A 27,933-nucleotide genomic window follows, 5' to 3' on the forward strand; every position below is an offset into this window, starting at 1 on the left:
TCCACCAATGGTTTTGTATAATAAAAACAGAGATTGTAAATATAAAAATCTATAAACACCAAACATTCACAAGGTCGGTATGAAAATAAAAATAGAATTTAATGTGCAAGTCAATAACTTCACTTCGTCACCTGTGAAAACCTGTGTTGCAACCTCAACTATAACGGCACCACCCTGAACATTTGGAACAGTCCGCTCAGCGATAGCCTTGATTGGTAAAAGTAAAGCAGTCTAGCAGCATGAACTGGAATCAAGCACATTTAGCATAGTCATTTGTAAAGATCTGTACCCATACAGCACAGTGAACATTGTTTTTTCCTTTTTTCTAAAAAAGGCACGTCGGCCACGTTAAATGAATCATCCGTCTATACAAAACTATACATACAGTATCTGTGCAGTAAACAGGCTGACACACAAAGCATTGCACAATAAAAACCACCCAATTATTTAACAACATCTAGATATCATTTCCCACATTAGATGCCACGTGTTTTTGTTTTGTGTTTTTCAGACAGACACTTTTTGGACATGCTGTTAACGTATAAACACAACGCGTCTTTGCCGAGTCCAGCGACGTCCTCCAGCCACGGGGGCCCATTATTGGACGGTTTCAGTGATCATCGTCAGTGAGCAGAAGGCACTTAAATAAAGAAGCGGCTGTCTCGCTGTGGCTCCCAGGCACTGCAGGCCTGGTCCTCACTCAGAGGCAATGCTCCCCCAGTGCTGCTTCACCCCGATTCTGAGCCGCTTCCGACTGGTTGATTGAGCTCATCTGGACAGATGTGCATCCCAGACTGACCTGATTCAGAGGGAATCAGACTCTCCCGTTTAGTCTGTGTGGACTCTCCCACCTGCACTGTCTCAAGTGGCAAACATGAAGCTACATCTGGTAACACTGGGGGCACCGATTCAGCGGGCAGAGGAGGGGAGACCTGTGGGGGGGGCGCACAGTGTGTTGGGTCCTGGGGTTGTGAGGGGGATGTGGGCGTGTGAGCTGGCAGTGGATCGCTCTGTGTTTGAGGCCTGAGGTTCTGGCCCTGTGTTTTGGTGAGTGGCTCTGCACTGGAGTAATAAGGCAGGAAGGGTCTTTCAGATGCACAGCTCCTCATGGCCAGGTAGGTGTGCAGCAACAGGTGAGGGAAGCGGGAGGTGAAGTAGGAGACAAAGTCATCGGGGATGGAGCCCAGAGTCTCCTGGACATCAGCAGGCAGCTCTCGGTAATGATGCTTCTGTTAGACGACAAGCAGAAGAAAATCTTAATACCAAAGGGAGCTTTCCTCTGAATACACAAGAGGGAACATCCGTACCTTGTTTCTCATCGCACGCAGCAGGTCTCTGACCGACCCGCCTTTGTAGGAGCGAAACTTCCTCAAGTCTGACAAAGAACAGAAGACGCTCATCAGTAACTGAGAAATCCTCAAAAGATGAAGACGTTTAATTAATCCTGTTAGAGAAGTCTTCAAGCGTGGTCTTTACACACACTCCAGAGGAACGAGTCTACGACAACATGGCAGCAGCAGGAGCGGGATTACATCCCCAGATAAAAACTTCCTACTATGATAATCTTACCTGTCTGCAGTGGCACAGTGATGTGTTCCCTCCAGTCGCCCTTGACAACGGCCCTCCCTCCTCTCTCCAGCTGTCTAACAATCGGTCCGTCCAGCGGTTCCTTTTCGATCCTGTCGCTCACGTCCTGCAGTACAACCACAATTGATTTTGTCAGATATTCATCATATTTTCATTGATTCTGCAAACGTTTATTCTACCACTGAAAGAATGAAACTGAAGCTGACCTGAAAGAACTGCAGCTCCTTCTCCAAGCTCCAGAAGAATGGATGTTTGAGAAGACTCTCGGCTGAGGGTCGCTTGTATGGTTCCACGCTCAACATCTGCTCTATTAGATCTCTGGCTACAATGTCTCCTGATAAAGAACCGAGATAACCAGTCACACATTCCTCCATACTGCCCTCTAGTGTTTCAAAAATGTAAAGCGCATGATCTGAAGAAACGCTCCAGAGGAGAGAGGAGCTTTCGTCCTCACCATGTTTGTCCGTTTGTAGGTAGTCGAGGCTGTACGTTCCCAGCAAGATGTTGGCCTGTCTCTGCAGGGACTTCCCAAAAGGGTGGCTTCCCTGGGACACCACGTAATAAAACACACAACCGGCAGAGAAGATGTCGACGGCGCAGGTCTACAAAAGGAAAGCAGAAGGTTCAGAAAGGCAGGTAAGATGGTCGACAGACATCTAAACAAACCCAATGATTTCAGTGATTGAAATGTAGCGACAGCTTCTGGCTCACCGGGTTGTCTTTGCAGTCCTCGCTGAGAACCTCAGGAGCGATCCAGCCCTCGGTGCCTGGAACCCCAGACCTTCTACTGAAACTGTGACGGCCCACTGCCAACTTCTTACACAAGCCAAAGTCGGAGATCATGGCCCGAACCCGACCGTGAGCGTTGGGCATCGAGACCAGTATGTTGTGGGGCTTCAGGTCTCTGTGGACTAACAGAACAGAGACAGAACATGAGTTCTGTTACTGCTGCTCAGATATGAAGAGCTTCTGGACTCAGGGATGGATACCTATGTTAAGAGAGTGCAGATGGGCCAGTCCTGACATGGTCTGTTGAAGAAGCATCACCGGTTCTAGCCCGCGACGTTCAAAGTCCTTCCTTTCTACATACTTAATGGGTTAGAAACAGACAGTAAAGATGCTTTAGCCCAACTATTCGTGTGAACCTTTTCTCCAGCGAGGTGCTCATTCGGTCTGATGAGACAGTTCTTACCTCCTGCAGCGAGGCTGCACACAGCTCGATGGCGATGTACTGGAACTGTCGGTCCCTCTCTGTGCAGAAGTAGCGAATGACGTTCGGGTGTTCGTCTGACTCTCTCAGCAGCTGGACTTCCCGATCGGCGAAGCTGAAGCACTCTGGGAGGATCCTTTTCACCGCCACTGCACGGTTGTCAAACTGCCCCCTTGTGGACAAACAAGGGAAACACAATATTGTAATTGAAAAAGTCCCCCAAAACTGAGCTTAAGCAAATGAATGAAGAGCGAGCAGTCGGACTTACTTGTACACTATGGTGCCCTCGGCGCCGTGACCCAACACCTCTTTAGGACGGAATGATACGTTTCCCACTCGGACAACACTTGATTCTTCCTCTGATGATGGACAGCAATATTAGACAATGAAACCCAGGTGTGAGCGAGCTGAAACGAGCTCCAATCCCTGCGTGGGAATAATCTTTGGCATTATTACCTCCTTCCTCATGCTCGTAAGGAGAGCTTCCGTGCTCCGACACGGAGAGGTTGGAGTGGTTGGAGGCGCGGGGGGTGACGTTTGGGCTGCTGTGGTCTGAACTTTCAGAACGAGCGCGCACCACCTCCAGATAGTCGCTGTCTTGGCCTAAACCCAAACCAATGTCTGCAGAGAGGAATGGCTGCTGTCTCTGGAGCAGCTCCAGCCTCTCCTCCATCTGCCTCTGGAATTCCTGATGCTGCAGCTGTTGCTGCTTGTGAACACTCTGTGGCAGCAGAACAAAGTAGTGAAGCTTCTGACAGATAAAAACACTCTTCCAAGGAATGATACCGTGTTATCCGCATAACACTTGGATCCACCTGGAAGGGCCACCTGATTGCAGTTAGATCTTTTGAAATGGCTCCATCCTTAAATTCTACGGGGCCGTGAGACTTACTTTGGGGTAGGTAATGACAAAGGCCACCCAGCCAGCCAGGAGGAAAGTGGAGAAGATGATGGTGGCCATGTCCTTCAGCATACTGTCAACGGGAGCCTCCGGACGCACGCTTCGGCCAGCAGTCCCGGGTTCCTGGATAGACGTGTCAGGCAGAGGAGGCGGCGGGGCATCATCCATGCCGCTATCGTTCACCTTCTATATCACGAGCAGAGGGTGGATGTCAGTGCAGATGTTCTGATACGAGCATAAAAATAATCTCATTCAGATGTAGCTCACCTCTTCTGCCTTCTTGTCTGTTGTAGGTGGGATGACATTGCCTTGAGCACGAGGAAAACTGTCAGGGAACTTCTCCAGGATCTTGGTGTGAGCCTCAGGAGGTGTCTCATGATGACCTGAAAGCAATTGGAGTCTTTTAAATTAAAGCCCGACTCAAACATTTGTAATTCCTATCGGCCAGGAGAGGGCAGTGTTGGCGCAGCAGCCATTAAAAGTTCTGGATCTGGCAGGAAATATTACCGATGAGGAGCAGATAGTTGCTCATGAAGTTGACCCGATTTCTTTTTCTGAGTGCAGCATTGAACTTGACACTGGTGCTGGGGGTGATGACACACTCTTTGTCCTCTTCGGTCTCCTGGCTGTCCGGACCCCCCAGCATGGGGAAGGTGCTGCCGCGAGGCTGCGTGTGCACAGAAGCACGCCGATTACTGAAGCAACCAGACTTGAGCCAGAACAAGCTTGAACAAAACAGCACTTTGAATTCACAGCATGATGGGGCAGATCAGAAATGCTAATGGCACAACGATGCTCCGAGCCTCCACTGTACACTGTTTTAGATTGATTCGATCACTCACCACCACGGTGACGCCGTCATGCACCAATGAGGGGGATGCATACAGACTGGTGGAATATTTCCCCACATAGAGAGTAGCCCTGGAGAAAAGGAGCGCAGCGGTATGAAGCAGTTATAAATAGGCAGAGTTCACAGTTACTTCATTTTCACAGATCTAAAGGCTGATATTGTTTTTCCCCTTCAGGGGCAGGTGTGAAGCAGAACAAATAAAAATAAAAACCAGTACTGCTCTCTGAAAGCTGAGCAGAACGGAGGCCTGTTGCCACCCACCTATTAGTTAATGCATGTCAAAGCTTCACCCAAATGTTGAGCAATGTCACATATCACTACTTAAAATCATGCTTTGCTTTTACATCCTGTTGAGAAATACAGGCCACAATGATTCAGTCAGAATGTGCCAACACTTGTAAGAACAATGAGATTTTTTTTGGAAATATCCATAAAAAGTCTGCTTACAGGAACTTGTTTTTGGGTTTCTTCTCTTTGGGAAACGGGTATTTCCACTGTGTGATGCGGCCGACCTCTCCAGACATGAAGGTGAGGTAGCGCAGGGTTTCCACGGCCACGTTGGTGTGGGCAACTTTGCGGAGGCCCTCGCGCTGCCAGATATAAATGGCCACCACGGGGGAATTGTAGTTCTGCACCCACTGAACGTCTCCGGAGTCGCTGTCCACCGTCACCACCAGGCCGTCGCCATTGGAGGCAAAATGAGCCATCTCTGTTTTAGTAGGACACAAAGGGCAGGAAAGCCGTTGGCACCTTTGTGGCTAACAAAACAAAGGAGCGCGGCTCGAGAAGTCTCACTGTATTTGGTGTCATCATCGGGAAGGGTGGAGGCGTAGTCGGAGTAGGTGGCATTCCAGCGCAGCTCTCTGCTCTTTGTGTCGTACATGGTGATGGTGTATTCTACAGGGAGGAGGAAAAACAGGGCATTGCCACATCGCACCTTTAAACGCTGCAGGAACGGGTGGGGGGAGGGTGTTGGGCGGAGAACTGGAGGTAAACAAGGGCCTTGATGAGATGCGGACGTTAGGAAATGCTAAACAAACGTGGCTGCTGAGGAGCCAGATAAGAGCGGCTGTTTATGGGCTGTGAGTGATGGAACGGCTGCACTGGGAACGCTGACGGGCTTCTGTGGGTTTAGTCACCTGTGCGTCCCAGGTAGAGGAGGGAGGAGGACGGACACAACATCTCGGCGAAGGAGGAGGTCAGGGTCTGCTGTTTCTCGCCAGTCAGCAGATCCACGACGTACCACAGGTCCTGCTTCTTGCCTACGAGAGTAGGAGGAGGCCATTATGGGGTCTGGGTGTGACGTCTCCGCTCAAACCAAAATCAGTCCAAATAACACAGGCAGACGTGATATAAACATCAGCACTGCTGATAATGACTTGCCCCTCCCCTCTCCCATGAGACACGTCTGCGACCGCAGGCAAGACCAAACCAAAGGGTTCCATTTGGTTAATGCTCAGATAAACTCACATGATTTAGAAAAAGACTGTTTAGCTTTTCAGATTAGAAGGCGACAGCGTGGCTCAAGGCAACTGTGAGATCTGGATTTGAGCACGAGCCTCACCCATGTAAAGAACGCCGTCCGAGCTGCGACAGGGAGACGCTTGCACCAGCTCAGGGATGGTGAACGGCAATTTCTGGGAGGGGAGAGGTTAGATTATTCAGATTTGCCAGAATATGGAGTCCACACCTGGTGATGCATCATTTTAGATTCAGATAAGTGTGTGGTGAGGACTTAAGTGTAGAAAAGGGAACCAGGGACCAAAAAGGTTGTATTGTTTTGATTTAACGAGTTCCTCTTACTGTGAGGCCTTCGCTGTTCTTTCCTCCCAGAGAGTACAGGCTGCCATCATTGGGGTCAGGGAGGAACGCCGGTCTGAAATAAAGGTTGTGGATGACATTTTTATCTTTCTTTAGCACTAAAATAAGCAGAAGGGCGGAGCAGGGTACAGCAGGAAGTTACAGGCACAAAGACGGGTGTATTATGCAGGGATGGACAAAAGGTGCTGAGAATAGATACATACTCTGCCACATGTGTGGGGACCTGAAGAACTGGATCTGTGAGGAGAGAAAGGAGACAAGAAGCATTTCAGGACTGACGGGATCATTAACCGACGGCTGAAGCTGAAGCTCAACTGAACATCTGTGGCCATTTCACTGAACACACGGTGCAAATCAGTCCTAAAAGGAGTCTGACGGGCTTAGTTCAAAACCTCTCACATCCTCCTAAAAGCAAAAGTAATAACTTTTAATTATACTGGTTAAAGCAGAAGCAGATTTTTTTCCCTTTTTATCCTGTATGCTTATTATTTCAGCCCTTTAAATATTCTAAATAAGCCCGGTGGTAAACAAACTGGTGGTTGTGCTGCCATCACACCCAGAGACCGGTACTACAGTTTAGGGAGCAGCACGATGCAGAGTCGTACAACAAAGAGTAACCCTTTAAAGTTGAGCTTGCTCAGGCGCTGTGAGAGGGATGGCGAGGATGGGAAATGTTCATCTTCCTGGTATTTGAGCCTGAGAACACGGCTGCTGCCTCTCACACGTGTGTGTGTGTGTGTGTAAGCCTCATTTTCTCCGCTGGCCGGGGACAAAATGTAAAAGCTGCATGTAAAACAATGAAGAAGAGTACAAACACACACCCTTCCTTCCAGCGCGAACACACAGGGTGCGGACCGCCGATTAACTGGGATGTGCCTGAAGGGGTCAATAATAGAGGGGGTAGTTACAGGATTACCTGAAGGTGGGTAGTAACTAAATGAGTAATTGCAGGGGGAGGTGACAACAAAGCTTCTGTGTTAGCAGAAACAGTCATTCTATTTGGTTAACTTGTAATTGCATTTCTAACCAGTCAGGATCCCTGTGCACCCTGAGGAGGCAGAGTTGGGTAGCGTTTCCTGACTGGAAGAGGACGGCAGGTGTGTGCAAAGCCTGGCACACAACTGGACAAATATTCAGCAGCTCTTCCGGAAAAACAGATGGAGCCTCCATTTATTAACGACCCTACCAGGAAACCTCAGACCACAGCAGATGAGTCACCTCAAAAATGAACTTTCTGGCTGTTTCTCTCCCATCCTCGAAGAAAACACACCTTCTTCCAACGGGCCCTCGCTCAGCGCTCACTCGTGTGTGTATCACGCTAATGTCGCACATGCCAACCACAGTTGCTTGCTCTTGCCCACGTGAACCTAATTAAACACTGTTTTGGCCCCTGGCCTGGTTAACATTTAACCTGCTGTCGGGCCAAACAAAACAGCTGGCGGCGTGTTTCCAAGTTTGTCCTGAAACAAAACTGTTTTGGCCCCTTGTCATATTTGACAGTCCTATTGAATGCACACAGTTACAGTACACATAGGCGAGATTTATGCACAAGATCGGGGTTTCAAAACCTCATGGTAACAAAGCCTTGGGTGGGTTTCGTACCTTCTTTAAGGGTCCATTTGATGGAGCCCGACTTCTTGCTGACGGCATGTAGGTTCCCGTCCAGGGTGGACACAAACAGCAAGCTTTCGGGGAGGGAGACAGTGGTGGCGCTGCAGAGGCCCTGCACAAAACAAATTAATTATTACAATGAAATAAGGCAGAAAATGGTTTTTAATTCAGGAATAAGAAAAGTGGGGCGTGGGGAAACTCTGGGATGTGTGCCACTCATGTCCCCTTTCCGAATCAATACTTTGTAATGGCAGATGAAATCAAAGCGAAAAGGATGGAGGGGGGGGTGGTGATTAAACAGGCAAGAGAGAAGGAGCTTTAAAGAGTTTAACGTGACAGCCGGAGCTGGAGGTCACAGCGTGGACGAAGGCAAACAAACCCAAACCAAAGCAAACCGCACGCAGGCCGTGCACGTGTTTCATGCTCCGCACTTGAGCGTCGCACTTTGGATGGCAGCTTCGGCTTTCTGTGTGCTTTAGCTCTTCTCAGCACAGATGAATGGTGGGCCGACGGGAGCCTTTCACTCCCACTCAGAGACACGAAGACGCCGACAGATACGAGATCTGGCCAGTTGGTTCACCGAATGACCAAAGTGGTGGAGCAATGACAAACGAGTGATGCGTGGAAACAAAAAAACTACGCAAATAATGTGACAGTTCCAGGGGAAAACAGTCGACTTTTTAAATACGGCAGCTAGCCTAAACAAGACGAGTCACATGATTTGGCCTAAACTGGAAATAACAACACTGCGGTTTGTATGCGCTTCATTCACCCACTCAGGAATTTTAAAAACATCACTCTTGGTTCTCAAGTGTGGCTGCTGGTCAGTTTCAACTACCCCAAAAAAGCATGAAATCATCGTTATTTTGGATTGATCCGCACTGTTCTGCAACGGCCCTCAACAGCTCCCTCAACAGATTTTTATCCTATTCTAAAATAACCACAGCTGTCTGAACGTAGCAGCTCTTGAGTGACAGGAAGGTGGCGGTTGAAGTGCTCCGAAACCACAATGTCCTCCGGCTGGGGCAAATGCACTTTGCACAACTCAGTGAACACAATCCTGCGAGCACAGAGAGAATGTTTAAAATAACCGAAGCCGCTGGAAGTTTCACATCTGCCAGCCGATCCCCTGCTGTAATCTCAAATGCTTCACAAATATTTGTGTCAATACCACGCACCTGGGGCTGTTCTCACTGGGCTGCATCACCACCGTCACACTGTACTTGTTTTTGCCCCCCCCACTTGCAAGCTCTATCAGATTTCTTGGTTTCAGAAGCAAATAACTTTAGCAGCTGGTAGATTCAGCCTCGTTTTAATATAGAGGCCTTGTTTTAATATGGATGATATATTGGAGGATTAGGGGAGATTATTAAAGCATCTGCCACATGTGGCTGACAACAACTGGATCTTCTGAACCTTTTCTCAAAGACAATTAAAAGCACAGATGTTCCCTCTCGTTTCTTCATGCAGCGTGTAACCCATATTTAGTTGTTGCATAAGCAAGTTACATAATTCAACAGAACTGGGCGAAACCAGAGTTCTGGGGCCTTCCCTGTGAGGCCAAACTTGGCTTAAAGGGGAAATGTGAGCGCCGTGGTCACTCCCTGCAGGCCGCTGGAGTTTCGTGTGTTAGAATCAGGCGACCTAAATACAGCCTGAAATTGGCAGGTGAGCGTAGAGCGTACACAAACACCTTGACTGTAGACCTTTATTACACCCCTGAAAGATGCTCCGATATGATATCACCAGGTGTTGGCAGGGCCAGCGTTCGCAAAACAGACTTTTCTTGAATAAACTGAACTTTCAGACAGGCGAGGACGGTAAAGACGGCCGGACCGATGACGCCGCCGCCATGCTAGCTTCTTTAGAGTCAGCACCTTGGGTCTAGCTGCACGTAGCAGACACGTTAAACTGCTTCAACCCAAAGAGTTAAAGCTGTGCGCTTCAGATCCAGTCTGTAACGTGAAAACACTGAATTGTTTATCAGCCAGAAAGAAAAAAATGGCGGAATGTTTTTCCAGCACATGCCGCACACGTGCTGGAAAAACCTTCCACCGATGACTTGCAGGGTCGCGTATATCTTCTGTTATAGTGACCTCTTTGAGGTGAGGACAGTTTAAATTCATGTGTCAGGATTTCCTGACACAAACGCCTCATCAAGGATACTGCGATGGTGTGTTTATGAACGCGCTGGCACGGGTTGTTCTGGTTTATGCAGTCAATCTAGTGGTGTGATAAGATAGTAACTACAACTTCTATTCCAATTAGCCTGTGGTGATTCAAAGACACCGCTTCTGTGGGGAAAAAATAATTAGTGAGCAAAATATGGGCAGCGAAGATGTCGGGGAGGGTCAGCTGATTAATCACACGTGGGGAGAGAATTTACGGGGTTAGCAGGAGCTGAAGGGGGGCGTAAACATGTGAAGAGGAGCCAGAACAGCAAGTGTGGTCTTTCAAATGTACAATTTCAGTACGAGGCAGTTCTATATTACTCAAAAGAGCTGAGGCTTTACAGACATCAGATGACTGTTTAACACCCTGAGAGGAAGCTGAGACATGAAGATGATGATGGGATTAAAAGGCTCTCCTAATCTGCTTCTTTGGGCCAGTGTCTTATCATAATGCCACATGTCTCGAAATGGAAATTTACTTCAACTGTTTTCTCAAGTGAGCTAGCAAAAACAATATGCCAGTCCCCGTAGTATTAAACAGCTATATATTACACCATAAAACTGTAATGTATGCGTGGATATTCTGTCCCACTTTAACACATGTGCATGATTTAATCAACTGACCTGCAAATATTCACTGACCACAACCATATCAGGGGTTGTCCTGGAATATAAATGAACACTAAATGACACAGAAAAGGTGTCAAAAACTATAGGAAGGTGTGTGTGAAAATGTATAAAATAGAAAATGTGTAACGTGAAGGGATTATGTTTGTTACTACTGCAAAGTAATATCAACACACACACACACACACACACACACAGTGCAAACTGTGACTGTGAGATGGGGGAGGAGGTGAATAGAAGTATGTGTTGGCATAGTTTAACACCAGTTTAAGACAGAATAATAAGAATATATTTTGCAGCGAGCATCTGGAGATTTTTTTTTCGAAGTTTCTCAGTAAAGACTGAATGGTTTTCTTGAACTTCTGCTCAAACTGTTCTCCTGAATAACGACCTGAGAGGATAACGAAATGTTTGCATAGTTGATTATCCGCCTTTAAAAGCGCACACTGCTTCAGAACGTGTGCTTTTATCCCTAGAGCTAACACTGGCTAATTCCACTCCTGCTAACACACCGCATCTCACTAACAACTATTTTACTTTGTCTTTCTATTCCTGGAAATCAGACAGGAAGACAGGAAATCATTAATGTTAAGGAAATTGCTTAGCAAACGACTTCAAATGAATACCATCTAACCGAGGCTATCTTCTCCATTTACCCCCTCGTACCTTTTGTGGGAGACCAGCGCAGGAAAGCAACGCCAAAATGCACCACAGACGGATCCGACTGACAGTCCAGTCCATATTTCCTGGTCTTAAACCGGGTTAGACAGCTGGTCCGGGCGGCCGTCGACTACATAGAAGATGTGACTTGAAAACCGACCAGATGTTACCAAATTCGGATAAATGCTGTCACGTTGAAGGCACTGAGCGAGCCAGCGGCGGCGAGTACAACGTTAGATCCGCTTCTTCTTCCTGGAATGATGAAAAGTGTGGGGGTTGGACTTTGGGATGCATGTCGACAGCGAGTGGAGGAGGGGAGATGGGAGTCCGCCTCAGCCAATCAGAAGAGACGCTCGCACACCGGATGTGCTATAAAATACTTCCGGGGGACATTTTCTGCCTCACACTCACGATGGACCCACGCGACTTGTCCGTGGTCCGACGGATCTCTCTGTGGGCCCTACAGATCATTTATTTCAGCATGTCTGAGACATCTGCGCGTCCCAGGATTCAAACTTTGAATAACTTACGCATTTCGTAGAACATATTGCGTTAAATTACAAAGGTTGTGGCGTTAAAAATGAAGTAAGACGAGACGGCCTTAGCGAGGGAGCACCGTGGAAACATGGCGGTAGGTGGTTTTTTTTTGTTTAATCTACAAAATTAAAAATGGGAACGACTTTATCTGAGAGTTGCAACATGTTGTCCTCTCCACAGGCCCGGTGACGAGTTCCGATCAAGTTACTGCAGATTGACACGTGGTCAGATCAGAGGCGTGATCGCAGATCGGGTCGATTCAAGGTAGTTTGGAAGTTTTCAACAGTTCAGTTTAATCAGCGCAGATCCTGATTTCATGAATGATGCTTTATTGCGTTAGACTTCTGATTTTAACATGAGGTCAACTCTTCTGTCTGACATGACCGCCAGTGACCAGTGTGTGGCGCACGATTGAAAGAGCAACTTTATAAACTTGTTTTTTTGCTTTGCAGGATTGAATGGATCTTTGAGTGGAGACATCGCCTGTGAAGCAATACATGGTAATAAGCAGACTACTGAATAATCTGACGCCCTGCTTGTTCCAAAATGTCTAAATCCTGTCATATTTCCATTTTTGCAGATGGTGACAAAGAAGCACTTGCGGCTGTATTTGCAGATATGTCACAGTTTACTTTATTAAATGTTAATAAATACTATTCCTCAATCGCTGTTCATGGATTTATTCTGCGCAGCACTCCACTGAACCTGAACGGGCTTTTCTGTGTCTGTTGACGGGTCAAGCGTAGTGCGAGACCATATCTTGTCATAACTGGGGTTGCTTGGCATTTCCACCAAGTTACTCTTTTAAAGCAAGACACAAGTTTGAATCCCAAATTTCAACTGATAATTGCAGTATAAAGGTGGTCAGGACAAATTGTCTTTCATGACTACATTTAGCCTGGGCAGCTGAAGCTTGTCCTTGTAAACAAACGGGTGGATATTTATGAAAGTCAAGTTATAAGACTTGTTCTGCTTCATTTAGCGTATGTTTTTATATCAGCCAGTTATCTGTTCAGAAATGTTCACAATTTAAGGCAACGCACTGAATGAAAGCCTCCGTGCTGCCAAGAGTCAACATCTAGTTGAAGCAAACATCTTTATTGATCCAACAATGATCAGAACATTCTGACATCACTGAACACGTTTCATACTTTAGTCATTGTGCAAATGAATAACCGGTGAAAAACGAAGCATGTTTAGACAGAAATGGCACAAAGACTTTCCACTTTCTTCCAGCAATCTCCAACCGACGCGGCGAAACCCTGCTGGCACGCTGTGGAGGAATGTTTTGATAATTTAAAAGGCACTTGTGCCTCGTACGCTTTGCCAACACACTTGAATGCGAAATCGGGCGGGCCATGTGTGTTGGCAGATTCCAACATTTCACCAGTGCGCTCCTCTGAAGCAGTGGAGAATCAAATCGGCAAATCAAACTTGTAAAAAAACAGATAACACTGCGTATTAGCTGCAGGTCGAAAACAAATCGTATGGCTGATATCCAGTATGGCATTTATTGAAATTAAATATACCGTGAGTGTTCCTCCTCAAAAGCCCAGATAATCTTTCCCAGCAGATTAATTTTCTCTCACGAGCTGCAGCGGAACTCAAACAATTGCCTATTTATCCAGCTTTACCCCCAACCAACCTCTGGAGTGAAAAAAAAAAACAGCTTTGGCAATAAAGACTAAAGCCACCTTTGCTAAACTGGACGGAAGAAGGCTCGTAGCATGTTGTGTTGAAGAACGCGAGGAAAGGAGCTCTTCCCGGCACAGAAGGAAAAGCTGCGTACATTCATCAGACCTAGGCAACGTCCAGCTGCTGCAGCTGCAACCACGCTTCAGTTCACCCCTCGCAGGTCGCGTGAAGCTCTAATCCCGACCACACGGTCGAAAGCAACGGGGTCTGGGTTTGATGTCCTCTGTGTGTGACAGGGCCTGAGCCCAGTATCTTTGATGGACACAGTGGCTTTGATCTGTTTGCATACGAGCGAGTGGCGATGGCTGGTAAAGGCGGCCGTCCCTTTGTTTCCCACATCTTCAACAGGCCGACCCCGAAGGTTGCAGGAAAGTGAACTCCATCCGTCGGCTGTTTAAACGCTTGTTAAAACAGCAGGTTCGTGTTTGAAGTCGCAGTAGAAATGAGATCATTTAGGACTCACAGTTGTCTTCTGGTCTTCTTTACCTTTGTGAGCATCTTTGTGGAGCGGCGGCACGCTGGGATCAGGACACCCGTACAAAAACTGGAAACCCGAGCGGGCCTGTCGGTGTTCCGTCGTTTGCGGCCTATATTTTACATAAATCGGAGACGTCAGACTCTGCTGGCTCGGGGTCCTTCGAGGCATCGTTTGTCACAGGAGCCAAGCTGGCGTTTGAACGAGTGTCCATGGCAGAGTGCATGATGGGAAGCCAAACGTCATCCATGTTTGGCATCACAAATATTTTCTGTGGGAAGAAAAACACAGTCGCTCAGGTGTAAAATGTGGAGCCTAAAAATAAGTAACCCCCCCCCCAACATTAATAATGGGTCCTTTCTTTTGGTCAGTTTGTACCTGGAACTCCTGGTCCAGTTTCCTCTCAATCCAGTCAGTCACGTGAGCTAAAGTGACCTCCCGCTCACCCAGTTTTGGACGAGCTTTGAGCTCAAGGTGAGGAGGACTCCGGAAACCATACCTGACAACCGACAGGAGGCGGCATTACTGGCTGTATTAATGCTGACAAAATATTACAAATATCATCATTTTAGACATGTCACATGAACAACGAAAATTTTAATTGTCATTTTTAATGACAGCAAGATTTGAGTGAGAAATTTGGATCACATAATCAGTATGGCTCCCCCACACCTCATCAATATATATTTGTCCAGCAGAGGGCGCCTGTACTGCTTTCACCCCCCCATCCCTCGGTTTATCTCTCCTCCCAGGATGTTTACGTACCAAATCCTGTCTGTGGGGGGAGGTGGTATATTAACAGCCAGTGTACCCCGACACTCCTGCACCTCCACGGTGAGCAGCAGAGGTGTGTTGGACACCTCCTCCATCTTCTTCTTGATGAACTCCGTCTCTGTAGCCTTCTGGAAGTACTTAGACTTGGCTATTTTGTCCACGAATCGCATGATCTTGCTCGGTCGGTGGCCTCCCACATAGCTGGAGGAGCAGATGATGAGAGTGCAGGAGGTGGGAAGTGAGTCAGGATCATTACTAATTCATAACAGCATCTCTTGGATGAAGGCGAGTGACTGCGTAGTACAGTAAATCAGCAACAAGCGGCCAAATGTGCAGGAGAGCATCGGTGGAGTGATGTGCTGTGAGAGCCTATTTTGCCAGAACCCATCAGAGTGAAAGGTTTTCTGCACGTTCGTGGTGATGTGGTGCATTCGCTCACCCCTCTCCCCCAGGAAGAATGGCTTTGTCGCTCAGGAGTTCGGGGGGATCTTCTTCATCTGATGAGCCAGCACTAGATGATTCCTCATCGCTGTCAGCCAGGCAGTATGTTCGGGGCCTGGACCTGCCTCACACACACACACACACACACACACACGCACACGTTAGAGGGAAATAGCTTTGCTCCCGTCCTTAGAAACACAGGTCCCCTCTATAGATACACCATATTTCTACAGTAGCCTAGAAGGAACAAACAGACATCATACACACTTAAGTGGTCGTTATTATTTGTCAGATATAATCTGTCACTTCTGCAGTTTAAAACCTTGATCCCACAATCTAATATTCATTTCCGAATATATTACAACAATGAACATATGGATTGGGAATGCACGTGTGGTCTATTTTGTACCCCTGCAGCCACCGTAGCTATTGTTGTGGTCCACACATCCATTTTCTACAGCTTTTACTAATAGAACTGATGTACAAAGATGCTAAAAAATATGTACATCTGCATCGTCGCCGCTAGGTGGTGCTAAATCAACCAACTGGACCTTTAACGTGGGCTCCAGTAAAATTTATCACCAATGTGAGAAAAATCAACTATAACCAAGATTAAAATGTATTGTTTTTGGACCAACAAACAAACAAACAAACAACACCACAGTGGTGAGTATTTGGGTTATGAAGAGAACCCAGAAACCCCTCTGTTGTTTATACAGAATGTTTCAGGGAGAAACTGAAAGACTCACCACTCTTTGCCGTGCTCCCCGAGCCCCTCGCCTTCCTTCCCCAGGCGTGCCAGGTTCAGCTTGGTCTCCAGTGTCATGAGGAAGGAGCCGGCGTAGCAGACTTCCAGATCAAACCACAGGCCTGGCACACACATATTATCTCTTGATATCACCCCTGCGGTTCTTTGCACCACAGAAAGCCTCCCGCCTGGAGACTAATTACTATAAAGTCTCCTGCAAGCCTACCAGAAGACCTACGCTTGAGGAAACATGGAAAAGGTCAGCTCTACACTGGCACCTCATTGGCTGATATTGTTCCACTTCCTGTTTATACATCAAGCTTCAGAATTAGTCCTGATGTTTATGGCGTCCTCTTCCTCAATTAGTCCTCTACTACACCCTACCACCAGAGGGCGATCGACCCCCTTATCATCATTGAATGGAAATATATGCAACTGTGCCCTTTTGATGTCTGCAGGTGTCTAGTGCACATGGCAGCCTAGATTAATGTTCTGATGGGGGTCGTGCACGCTCAGGCCGAACACACTGATGAGAACGCAGACGCAGGGAGGAGGACTCATTAGTGGCTCAATCAGTGGGATAAGAACACTCTCTGAATCATCTCGCTCTGGACTCGCACGAGCCAAAACATCCTGAACGTGTATGATGAAAATCCGATGAGCTTTTCCTTTCTCTTATTTTCAGTGCATATACGCAACGTTACACGTCCCCATCGGGATGCTTTTCTGAGGAAAAACGCAGGATGAGTCAGAGGGTTTTTTTTAAAACAAAGTCGTGACATTTAATAGCATTTCATAGCAGAATCACAGACAAAAGCCCTACAGGACACTAGAGGCATCAGGGGGAATTAGAGGAGAAGCATGAGGGTAAAAAATGGCCCCGGCTGACAAACCGAACCGTTTCTATGCCTACCTTGGTGGTCCACGGTTGGAGCGGAGGCTTGGAGGATCTTAGGTATGGAAAAGCCCATGTCCAGCTCTGTCAGCGTCAGCTCGTTCATAACATAAGGCAGCTGGAGACAGAAAAGAGGGGACAGGCATCACTTTAACCGACCATACTGGACACTACAGCCATGGGTTCCTGCAAACCAGTACCGCCACGCACCCTGATCTTACTGAGCTTCATCTGGATCTTCTTAGAGATGACATTAGCCCAGTACTTCTCTCCCAGGAAGTCCCAGAATATCCTTCCCAGGAAAGCATTGACCCAGGCCTCAGGCTCCACCGTCTCCTCTGAACTCCGGCCCATCTGATGGACCTCACCCCCCCAAAAAAACAAAAACAAACATAAGACAGGAACTGTGGCCTTAAGTGTACTCATTAAAACCAGAGTCCAGAGAATCCTGCAACGGTGACAATGACGCTTTTGTAATGACTGGATAAGCACGTTGGGCCCGATTACACCGTCTCCGCGGCGCATGCTGTGGACGCCGCACGTCACTGAAGTAAAACAGAACCGTTTCATTTGCAGAGCGTGTCCTTCCTGTTGTGATTGCTGTGGCCCTGGGCCAGATCACAACACCGCCACCTGGTCCAAAAGGTGACTCCTACCCTGCAGCACGCAGCCGTGCTAGCGGAGAGCACAATCGGGCCTCGCGTCTCCTCTGGCCCAGCAGCCATCAGCTTTTAATCTGTCCACGTTTAGGTCAGTGTGACAGAGTCATCAGAGTTGCTAACATCCTCCGCTAATTCGGATGCTACCGGGCAAAATACAACACTGTTCACCTCTCTTCGTGCACAGTTTCAGGGTTTGGCTTAAGGAGACCACTAATTGGAGTACACAAAGCGCCACGCAACGAAGGTCAGCGCTTCATGAGTCAGCATCGTGTCATTAAGACGCACCACTTTTACTTTCACAAGAGCACAGAGTCTCCGGGTGTGGCAGATGCAGGGAAAATAACAGCCCTATGGGGACCGTAGTCCTTGGGAGAGCTCCCCAGGAGGACAGTTGTTAGAATGCTCCTATACAAATACAGGTGTGTTACTTCACCAACACATTTTCAACAGGAGGAAACTAAAGATGTCATTTCAGACCTTTTTGGTAGCTTTGGGGCTGCTGTCGGGGCTTTGCCCTGGACTCTCACTGGCAGTCGGGCTTCTTATTGGTGCTTGGTGTTGGACATATTTAGCCATGTAAACACTGTAGTCCAGCAGCATCTTCTGCTTGGCTGCTCCCGCGGAGCGCGCCTGGGACAGCTCCTCCAGGCTCCCGCGGCTGCTGCTCCTGCTGTCCGCCTCCAGGCCTCCGCAGGAGTGGGTGCTGCCCGCGCGAGTATGGGAGGGCAAGAAGGCTAAAAAAAATAAAAAAATACGGAGAAGTGGGCGTGATGGTATTCGCCTCTGCAACATTATTCACCTCTCTACTCCCAACGTCCCATATTAGCACTTAAATAGCAATTTTCCACAGCGTATAGCCGCAAATTTGAGTCCACGGCACAGTAATCCTTTTGCACTACGCTGCCTTTATCGGCGCACCCACCCAGTGCCAGTTTGCATGCCTTTGAATTGAGCCTTATCCTTACAGGCTTATGGACCACGCTGGAGTCCCATGCTATAATATGCTGCCTCTGTGTGCATGTAATCCTGCTGACCCATTCACACTCATCTGTTTGCTTAGTTGGAGGATTGGCAGTCCCTAAGCTGGGGCTTATTCACAGATCTGATGCTGTGCTGTTAGACAGTACGAGGAGAAAGGCAGTTCTGCCTGTGTGGGACGTGAAAGGAATTAAAACGTGTTGCGAGAGGGAGTCAGAAACTCATATCATGTGAACGTGAGACACTGTGAAACCGACCACTCTTGCAGATGGCTGCCAGACTGCCACCTCTCCCGTCCGTCTTGAGCCTGGACGCCAGGAGAAATCGGCGAAACCACTCTTCCTTTTCCCGGCCCGTCCTCCCGAACAGGTAGATTGTCAAGTCCCCACCTCCGGAGGTCCGCCTCCTGGGTTCCTCCGTCCATCCCGACATTTCAAATTTCTCACTGTCACTCCGTTCTAGCTTCTCGACGGTCCCCGTCGGCTTGTCCTCGCCGCTCTCGGCCTTCTCTCCCTGGGCCTTGGACATGAAGTCTTCCTGCCTGGCCAGCTCAATACAAATTGGGTACTTCTTGTTCCAAACTCTCTTCCTCGCCAAGCTCTGAGGCAGCAGCTGGATCTGAGGACATGCAGGACACACACTGGAATGACAGCAGCAGAGCTTATCATGCGCATCTAATAGTGGAGTAAGTCAAAGCGGAGGCTAATGTCTGTTATTATTTGGAGCCGGGCGGAGTATCAGTTGTCTCCAAGGCACAGAGACAGGGGCAGGCTTGTTTTTAGATTTTTGGAGGGCACAAAAACCCAAACAGACATTGAAAGGGACCGTTGAAACACACCTGCGATCTAATCGCAGAGACTGGATTTGGCTCATTTAAAGCAGCCAACGAGTTGATGCTAAGCTCAAGTTTCTTTGTGCACCGTGCATGATGTTGCATTTAAGACTGGACGCAATTGTCGGCTAAAAAAGCGAAGCCTCTGCAGCAGCAGATGCCATGGCAGTCACGCGGCTTAAAACGGCCGAGAGCCTACAGACCCTCGGGACATCTGGGGCTGTCGGGAGCTTTGAATGTTTTTAGGTTCAGCTTTAACGCCGACTCGGAGAGTTTTGGAAATGGATTTTGTGCTCATCCGAGTCATCTGGAGGCGTAAAACTGAGGTTTTTAGGACACATATTTATCTGCATTCAGGACATGACAAAACCTCGGTAATAGTGCGGAAAGGAACAATATCCTGCCTCCAGGGATACACACATCAAAACGAATCAAGTCAGCAGACAGATCCACACAGCCAGGAGTTGTGTGGTCAGGGTCAGCGACCTGTATGTGATGCTGATCCGTCCCGTTAGCCAGCACGCACTGAGGCAAAGGCAAACGGAAAAGGACGTCTGCTTGTTGTCACTATCTGTTGATCACCGCGTATCCGGGGGAGACGCGCGCTTAACACACTTAACACCCTCCGTCCTCTCCTTCCGTTGCGGAGGCGTTCGCGGCGCCCGCGCCAGAGCAGACCGGCGCGTTTCTCCTGCGCCGAACCCTCGATCGCCGCACCTTGCTGTCGGTGAGGTCGTAGATCTTCTGGCTGATGAAGGTGACGTCGGGTTTGGGCTCGTTGTGCGCGGCGCGGCGGGAGATGTTGCGGTGGGGCTTGGACAGGCGCAGCACGGAGCCCTCCAAGCGCACGTACACAGAGTGAGTCAAGGTGGCGTGGTACATTTCAGGGTCGTAGCTATGGATCTCATTCATCCAGCCCTGAGAGATCGATGGAGATTAGGGAGAAATACACACAAAAATGATGGAACATAAACACCTTTTAACCAGATTATCTTCTAAATCTGATCATGCTCGCGTCTTTTCTGTACAATCAGCCGGTTTGAGTATATGTAGTCAGATTACATGTGACCCTATATAATTTGAATATTATGCTCTCATTCAGTCTTTCCCACCCACCTTGAAGATTCCTGGTTCTTTGATATCTAACTGGGCAACATTCCACTGCTCCGTCCTTCGCTTCCCTTTTCTCGCTCCAGGTGAGGAGCGTCGGGGAGACGACAGCCAAAGGACCAGCAAAGCCAGGGCGAACCCAGCTACCATCCCGTGCACCACTGCACAGGCGTACGGCGGCACGGGAAAGGCCAAATACAGATAGACCATCTGGGTCAAGAAAATGAGCCCCGTCACAGGCGCGCTCTCGCTCTCTGCCGCCTTCTCTTCTTCGTCTGGGTCAAGCTCGCCACATATCTCAGTGTCACCAGCGTAGGGCTGCTGGGACGCGGAGAAATCCCCATCTGGGGACCCTGCACTGGTGCACAAGTCGAAGTCTTCGCTGTACAGTTCGCAGAAGTCCTCGTCTTCCTGCCGAGCCACAAGGGCCGACATGGAGCAGCGGCCCAGGGTGAGAGAGGGAGACCTGGGGAGAGAGGACGAAGAGGCCTGGGCAAGGGCCTGAGCTGGTGCCAGGGACGGGAAGGAGAAAAACGCGGAATCCGAGCCCTTGCCTTTCGCGGCTTCTTCCTCTTCGTCTCCTTCTGCCCACTCCTCTTCCTTGATGCAGTAGCTGCTGTTGCCATCCGCATGTCCGTTCACCGCCGTCCCCCCCGTGAGCTCTGACGCACTGGAGGACAACAACTTGGCGCGATGAGTGGCGCCTCCAACAGCTCCCGTGACGGACTCATCCCCCATGATCTTGCTAAAAAGCTGCAGGGGGTCTGACATCACCTCTGACAGCCGCCGCCTGGTGTCTTCTATCCTAGCCTCCACCTCTTGGACTTTAAAAAAAGATCTACCATCTGGGGACATGATGGGGGACGACGGGGCTGTCTTGGAGTCTCCGCCTGCACGCGCGACTGTGACCGGGCAGGAGGTCAAGCGAGGCTGGGAGAACTGTTTGAAGAGCTGCATGTTGCGGGGTGAAGACCTCTGGGATGGCGGCACCACCTGCTGCTGCAGGAAAGGGTGGTGGGGATGGGGGTGAGGAGGCCCCTCCTGATGTTCAGCCTTCGAGGTGTCTGTGGACAGGGATTTGACAAAGGATTTCATCAGGTGTCGATGGCGTACGTGCAGCGGCGCAGCGGTGGCCGGGCCTTGAGCGGTCTCTCGAGACTCCATGTCATTGGACAAAGATCTGACCAGGCTGAGGAAAGGTTTGGAGGAGGGCAGCGGCCCGGCCTTGCCAGGAGAGGAGGAGCTGAAGCCCGGGGCAGGAGGGTTGGCTAATGGGCGGTCGGTGGGCCAGGAGGAGCTGGTGGATGGGTTGGAACTCAGGTGGGAGTGATCGGAGGGAGAATTGATCGTCATGGCTGAAGAGGGCGCATAGGGCGGGAATTCTGACTCCTCCAGCGTCAACACAGCATCTCTGGAGGAGGCCTGCAGACCAGGAGACTCAAACACCAGGTCTTCCTTTGCCTCCAAGCCAGTGGTCAGAAGGTGGTCATCAGCACCCGGGCCCTCTACGCCCCGCAGTCCCTGCACACTATCAAGTCCAGCCGTGCTTCCAAAACACCCCACGCCATATAGCTCCTCTTCTTCATCGTCCTCTTCCTTCCCCAGAGCGGAGAAGTGTATGGTGATGGTGTCACGAGAGAGGGAGCGCTGCACCTGCAGCCTGGGTCCGGTGGCGTGGCGCGGAGCGTCGGCATGCTGGCCGCTTCCCCTGCTGCCGCCGCCGCTGCCGCCGTGGCTGCTCATCCCCACCCTGCACAGGGCTCACAGCCTGAAGGAGGGAGCAAACAGAGACATGGCAAGGTTAAAAACCAGAGCGGCGTTCACGGTCTACACGCTCTCCGTGGAAGAGGTATCAGATTGGGGTTGTGTCTTGTTTCCTGCGGCCTCCTCGGGCCTCTGCAGTCGCTGCTTCATTCCATTTGTTGGGATGAGTTTGACATCGCGGGCCAGCCGTCAAAATGGCTGCGCGACAGGAGGTTTGCGTGTGCCCGCTTGGCCACGGCCGCGCACAGCACGTCCAGTAAGAACAAAGGGACGAAGGCAAATTCAAAATGAGAGCGCAAGAAAGCGATGAAGAGCCTCAGAAGCTGAGGATGACACGAGAGGCAAGCGTTTGACAGGGAATTCAAGGGAAGAGGAAACAGGGAAAGGACAAAGAGGACAGGGGAGCAGAGCCGCAGAGGTGGGGCCAGAATCTGGGGGGTCAAGGTCAAAACGCAGGAGGGCATTTCAACACTTTCTAAAGCGCCAAACGCTCCTAAATCAGTCTCAACACGCAGACAGAAATAATAGGTAACAACATGTAGCGGTGACAATGCTAACAGCAGCTAGCTTTGAGCTTGTTTGGGATTATTTAGAACTACTATTCTTAAAATTGCATGCATCAGAACCTCATGCCGTTGATGCCCTCTTTCTTTCACAGCCATAAATGTGTCACACAACACACAATGTTTGCCGCCACCCCCATAGATCTTTGTTATGGTCCCCTGCCGTCACTGCGTCGCTGCTTTTAGAAGCCCAGTGTTTATTTCAGCTGATTGTGAGGAGGAGGAGGAGGATGGTGGTTGGGGGGAGGGCAGACTGGCAATGAAACTAGACCCATCCAATTAATCAAAGCAAGCGCCGCCAGTTTAATCAGCTCAGGCCGACACCTTCAGGGTTAAGAGAGGACAGCGGGGAGGTTAAAGGCAGAGAGAGGAGGAGGAGAGACCCAACCGAAAAGGGCAGAGAATCAAATGCTACCGATCGATCGATCTTCATATGCCAAATGCATTAAAACTCCAGGAGCATGAATGTTTCTCCAGAGCCTCGGCACAGACATGAGGCGGTGGAGAGGGGGAGGGAGCGGAGTGGGCGGAGAGCGCTATTGAAGGAGAGTCTATTCATGATCTGCTCCCAGCTGAACGAACCATTAAAAACAGGATCTTACTGGGATCTGAAGCAACATCCAGCATGTTGCTGCTCCTCTCTGGTGAGATCCATCATGTCGCCCATCCACTCTGTTAACCACCACTTGTTCTAATCAGGGCCACTGGGGGAGAGGCAGGAGCACACCCTGGACGGGTCACCGGTCCATCACAGGACACACACTGTTCACACACACACACCTGGAGGCAGTTTAGAGTCTCCAGTCAGGTTAATGGGCAGGTGTTTGGAAGAACATGGAGAACCTGGAGAACACTCAGACGTGAACAGACATTTAAGCTCCACCAAGAAGGGCTGAGAACAGAAGCAAAGCCAGTTCCATCGTGCTGCACCTCCACATATGAGCCGTTAACTCTGCATCAGCTCTTGATGAAAATGTTCTGTAACATGCAGCCCCAGATAAGGAAAACCCATAAGACTGATTTAAATTCCTGGAATGAGCCCCGAAACTGTATAAATCATAATAAATGCGTTGAATTATAGACTAAGTTTAATTGACAATAGCACAGGAAAAATCATATATTGTAACTTATAGCTTCATTTTTTTCCATATTGGTGGAAATGCTTTTGTTATTACCCATAATTCCACAGTTTGGTCGGTAATCTTGGATAAAAAAAATCATCTATGCAGGCATGTTTATAACCCAAAGATGTGTTTTTTCCCCTAAAACTTTACACAGGTGAAAAATTACAGGGACAAACGGACACGGAAGTGAAGGACGAGGAGAAAAAGGAGCGACGGCTGGCGTTTGGAGCCTAGACGATGATGTAGGTCGGAGGGGTGAGTGAGACAGAAGCTCAACTGAGGGGCGAGAGAGAGAAAATAGGTCCTTCAGTACATGCATGGAGTCACGTGACAGCAGCGAGAAGGTTACCACATCCCAAATGTTGTAATTCACAAGGCTCTCAGGTGTATAGAGCATTAAATAACCCGGGGAAACCAGAAGCATCGCTAACGCCATCCGCTAGCAGCAGCTCTGCAGAGCAGCAGAAAGGTTCCACTTACAACAGGTGGGGAATCTGTGAGAGCCGCCGGAGAGCCAAGGAAAACAGCTGTTTGGGGATCCGAGCACACGGAGCGCCGTCAGAGGACCCGCCGGGTCACAGAAAATAAAAATATAAAGAGGATAAAATAACCAGCAGCCGACTGGATCAAACTGGATTCTCCATCTCTCTAACCCACAACCCACCGTCAGCGCCTTGGACATCAAGCTTCCACCGTGCAGATCAGAGTTGTTGCCATGCCAACGGAAAAGCTTTTATCTCGCTCCACGCACCCTCCGCTGGTCACGCAGCTGTTCCACGCAGAATAACCTCTGTCTGCGAGGTGTCTTTGCTTTATTAACACAATATCTGTGTGTGTGTGTGTGTGTGTGTGTGTGTGTGTGTGTTCATCTCCCATCTGAGGACGGTCTGTCCTGCTTTTCAGGTCCAGGTCAGACTTGGCTGCAGGTGACGGGCCGCCAGCCAGTCCTCACAAAGATAGAAGGACAAGTGTGTGTCCATAAAGCCATTTGCTCATGCTCTTAGAACCAGCTGCTGGATAAATGCACTTTGACCTCATCTAAGGACTGAATTACCTTAATTATCAACGTATTAATGTTATCTTCTATTATCATATCAATAAAGAATTATTCATTCATTGCTGGTTAACCTGAGTTCTGTTTTAAGGTCCTCAGAGAACCAGCTTTCAAAGCAGAGAAGCTCAAACATCTAATCTGCCGCTTTACTTCCAACATTTCTGATGGTAATCTGACACAACAGAACCGACTGATCACAGATCTGGTGTTTCTGAGCCAATAGTGGCAGGAAATCTGCAGAGGAGCAGAAACTCTTCACAGATAAGAACAGAAAAATGGAAATCCAACAGCGAAAGCCCCGTTTACAGTCTAAGACTGTGAACCAGAGTCTATTAATCACACCCACGCTCACTCTCAAAGCCTCGATAACGACAGAGAATTAGGATTTGGGTTGCCCAGATATTTTACTTGCATCTACTAACTACTGACCAGTATCAGTAAATCTGTGCGTGTCCACACACTTCCTCTTTTCAACTTCCTGTTTACTCACATCACAACAATAAGAGGAAAGGGCCAGGCCTGACTTCTGCTTCCCATTTACGTGTGGGATTGTAGCTGGATTTTAGCCTTTACAGGAGCATCTGTCTGTCACTACTGCAACATTACTGCAGTAGACAACCAGGAACCAGAGGCCCGGGGGTTTAGCAGGCTGTAATAACCTGCAGCCTCACAACTAGATGGCGCCAAATCCTGCTCCGATGTCCAAGAGTCGTTACCTGGAGTTGGGGGGTAAAATACCAAATAAGCTGGTTCACCGTCTCCAGCCTCTCCATCACTCCCTCACACACTTAGTTACACTTTCTCAGGCTGAATGTGTCCAAGGCTGAGCTCACACACACACACACACACACACACACACACACACACACACACACACACACACACAGATGGAGGATGATGGCTTACCTTGACATTTTAATGGCATTCAATCTCCTCTGGAGTCCTGCGAGGGCCACGGTTCCGACATGTCTGCGGGAGTCAGCAGGTACAGAAGGTGTGAACGCTCATGGTGAAGCCACAGCCTGAACCTGGAAAGGAGGAAGTTCAGATTCAGTCCTCTTTTACGTGACCCATCCTGGGAATGAAGGGATCCGATTCCTCGTTGGCCTGCACAGCCACGTCAGAGCTGCTGTGATCCTGGAGCTAACCCCCCCTCCACAGCGACCCAAATGAGCTCCTGATGCTTTAACACAGGACGTTGCAGCGTCCTGACAGTTCGGTTGGACGTGGCCGCTGAGGACGAGCAGCACGTCTGCGTTTATATCTGATCCGAACGCTTAAAGCTCAGTCCCCTCTCGCCCCCCACCTTCTCCTCGTTTGGTTACGTCCCTGGAAGAAAACAATAAACGCACCTTCAGGCGGCCCCGCAGCTCTCCGCCGGGCCGTGCGTGATGCCCGCTCGGTGCGCGCTCGCTCATTCGCAGCGGGGAACCTGCGAAGCGCGGCCGCGGGCCTGGATGGGAGGGTGGGTGGGTGGATGGAGACGGTCCGTGAGCGGGCTGGCGTCGGTGCTGGAGCCCCCAGAGCTCTTAGGGCGTGCGTGGCGCGCGTTGGACGGGGGATGCTCGGCGCCACACCCCCGCTCGGTTGCTGAGACGCTTCCAGGCGCAGATGCGAGCGGCGCCTCTCAGGTGATACATCTGGTTGCGTTGCAGCAGGAGAGCGCCAGTTGCGTCACGGCGTTGCGGTACGACTCCAGGTCCGTCTCCCCCAGCAGACACCAGGAGCAGCCGATTCCCGTGGATAAGCGCGGGGGCCGGAGCCGTGATCGGATTAATGACGGCTAATCTGACCGTTCACCGTTGAAATCGAATGTTTTCTTCCTTGAACAGGAGTTGGACGGAGCAGCTCCAAACCCGGCACCTCAGCGCAGATTCAGCAGGTGCTCAGGGGCCTGGTGTCCCGCAGAACCCTCCGAATTCTGGTTCCTCCGATCTGAGGGCATTCCTTTGGAGATGCTACCCCCTGTCGGTCTGACGTCATTACAACAGGGGGAAATAAATGATCTCACAGACGGTGATCGATACTTTAGGCGTAATCAGCCATTAACCAAGTCATGAAATTTCTCCTTTTTCTGTTTATTTTTTATCCTCCTCCTTCCTGCAGGCAATAAAGGCAATAAACACAATAGTTATATAAACTATAGTTAAATCACACCTTAATCTATATTTTATGAGCGCACAACTATTTTAATATGTGGACTAACAATAATATGTATATGTGTGTATTCACTTTACCCTTTTCCGGCTATAGATCACCCATTTTTCCCTGATTGTATGATTGTCATTATTATTATTATTAATAGTAGTTTTGCTTCTATCTGTTTCAGTTTAATTTTCTTTAGTTTACTTTTCACTTAAATACTTTGTGTTGTTTTTGCCGATTAAAGTGTAAAATGAAACCTAAAGTTTTTATTTTATATTCTCCGAAACTACTTTTGCTTTATTTTCTACCACTTCTGTGCATCCTTTAAGCCCTTAGAAAGTGTATTCTATGTTCCACCACACATTCTTGTCTTGTAAGTATGTCAGATCCTCCTATTTGACACTGTGAATGTTTAAAAATGACTAAAAGATAAAGCTGCGTATACTGTAGATGACGCTGCAGCGCCACCCTCCGGCCAACATGAGTCGTTGTTCTAAAAATAATGTTTTCCTCTGATTGAGCAAGACCCAGTGAGACAAACTGCCATCTTAAGCATCTATATTTTCACGTATTACTTTTGTTTATGGTGCATTTGGGCCTGTGGTCACCAGACAGGCGTGCACACTAATCTGTGGTGACATTAACCTGAACTTCAAACGTGCCCGTGTGCCTTTGAAAGAGCGTTTGACAATATCTAG

The 27,933-nt window shown here is 49.0% G+C and overlaps 2 protein-coding genes and 2 long non-coding RNA genes across 4 annotated transcripts; 2 read left to right on the plus strand and 2 right to left on the minus strand.

Moving 5' to 3' along the window:
- Positions 1 to 78: 78 nt before the first annotated feature.
- Positions 79 to 11,715, minus strand: LOC130514882 (serine/threonine-protein kinase/endoribonuclease IRE1-like). Its single transcript, XM_057014730.1, has 22 exons — positions 11,445 to 11,715; positions 7,972 to 8,092; positions 6,573 to 6,606; positions 6,352 to 6,424; positions 6,113 to 6,185; positions 5,688 to 5,810; positions 5,344 to 5,445; positions 4,996 to 5,257; positions 4,541 to 4,619; positions 4,206 to 4,365; positions 3,966 to 4,081; positions 3,690 to 3,884; positions 3,254 to 3,518; positions 3,066 to 3,156; positions 2,780 to 2,969; positions 2,577 to 2,676; positions 2,299 to 2,498; positions 2,042 to 2,189; positions 1,794 to 1,921; positions 1,570 to 1,693; positions 1,308 to 1,375; positions 79 to 1,229 (listed from the first exon to the last, which is right to left on the minus strand). Exons 1-22 carry the CDS (start codon positions 11,517 to 11,519, stop codon positions 729 to 731), a joined length of 3,228 nt encoding a protein of 1,075 aa, XP_056870710.1. The 5' UTR covers positions 11,520 to 11,715; the 3' UTR covers positions 79 to 728.
- Positions 11,716 to 11,808: 93 nt separating this feature from the next.
- LOC130514929 (uncharacterized) lies at positions 11,809 to 12,639 on the plus strand. Its single transcript, XR_008947086.1, has 4 exons — positions 11,809 to 12,069; positions 12,156 to 12,239; positions 12,428 to 12,475; positions 12,556 to 12,639. It is a non-coding gene; the product is annotated as an uncharacterized LOC130514929 (long non-coding RNA).
- A 413-nt stretch (positions 12,640 to 13,052) lies between these two features.
- LOC130514880 (testis-expressed protein 2-like) lies at positions 13,053 to 27,027 on the minus strand. The gene is made up of 13 exons (XM_057014728.1): positions 26,443 to 27,027; positions 25,997 to 26,118; positions 20,592 to 22,353; positions 20,193 to 20,393; positions 18,901 to 19,261; positions 18,143 to 18,399; positions 17,214 to 17,366; positions 17,022 to 17,121; positions 16,110 to 16,230; positions 15,359 to 15,481; positions 14,911 to 15,120; positions 14,524 to 14,644; positions 13,053 to 14,416 (listed from the first exon to the last, which is right to left on the minus strand). The coding sequence occupies exons 3-13, from the start codon at positions 22,326 to 22,328 to the stop codon at positions 14,258 to 14,260; spliced, it is 3,543 nt and encodes a 1,180-aa protein (XP_056870708.1). The 5' UTR covers positions 22,329 to 22,353; positions 25,997 to 26,118; positions 26,443 to 27,027; the 3' UTR covers positions 13,053 to 14,257.
- LOC130514932 (uncharacterized) lies at positions 26,651 to 27,702 on the plus strand. The gene is made up of 2 exons (XR_008947089.1): positions 26,651 to 26,789; positions 26,923 to 27,702. It is a non-coding gene; the product is annotated as an uncharacterized LOC130514932 (long non-coding RNA).
- The last annotated feature ends 231 nt before the right edge of the window (positions 27,703 to 27,933 follow it).

This window comes from Takifugu flavidus, chromosome 18, assembly GCF_003711565.1.
Source record: "Takifugu flavidus isolate HTHZ2018 chromosome 18, ASM371156v2, whole genome shotgun sequence".
In the NCBI taxonomy this organism is placed as follows: Eukaryota; Metazoa; Chordata; class Actinopteri; order Tetraodontiformes; family Tetraodontidae; genus Takifugu; species Takifugu flavidus.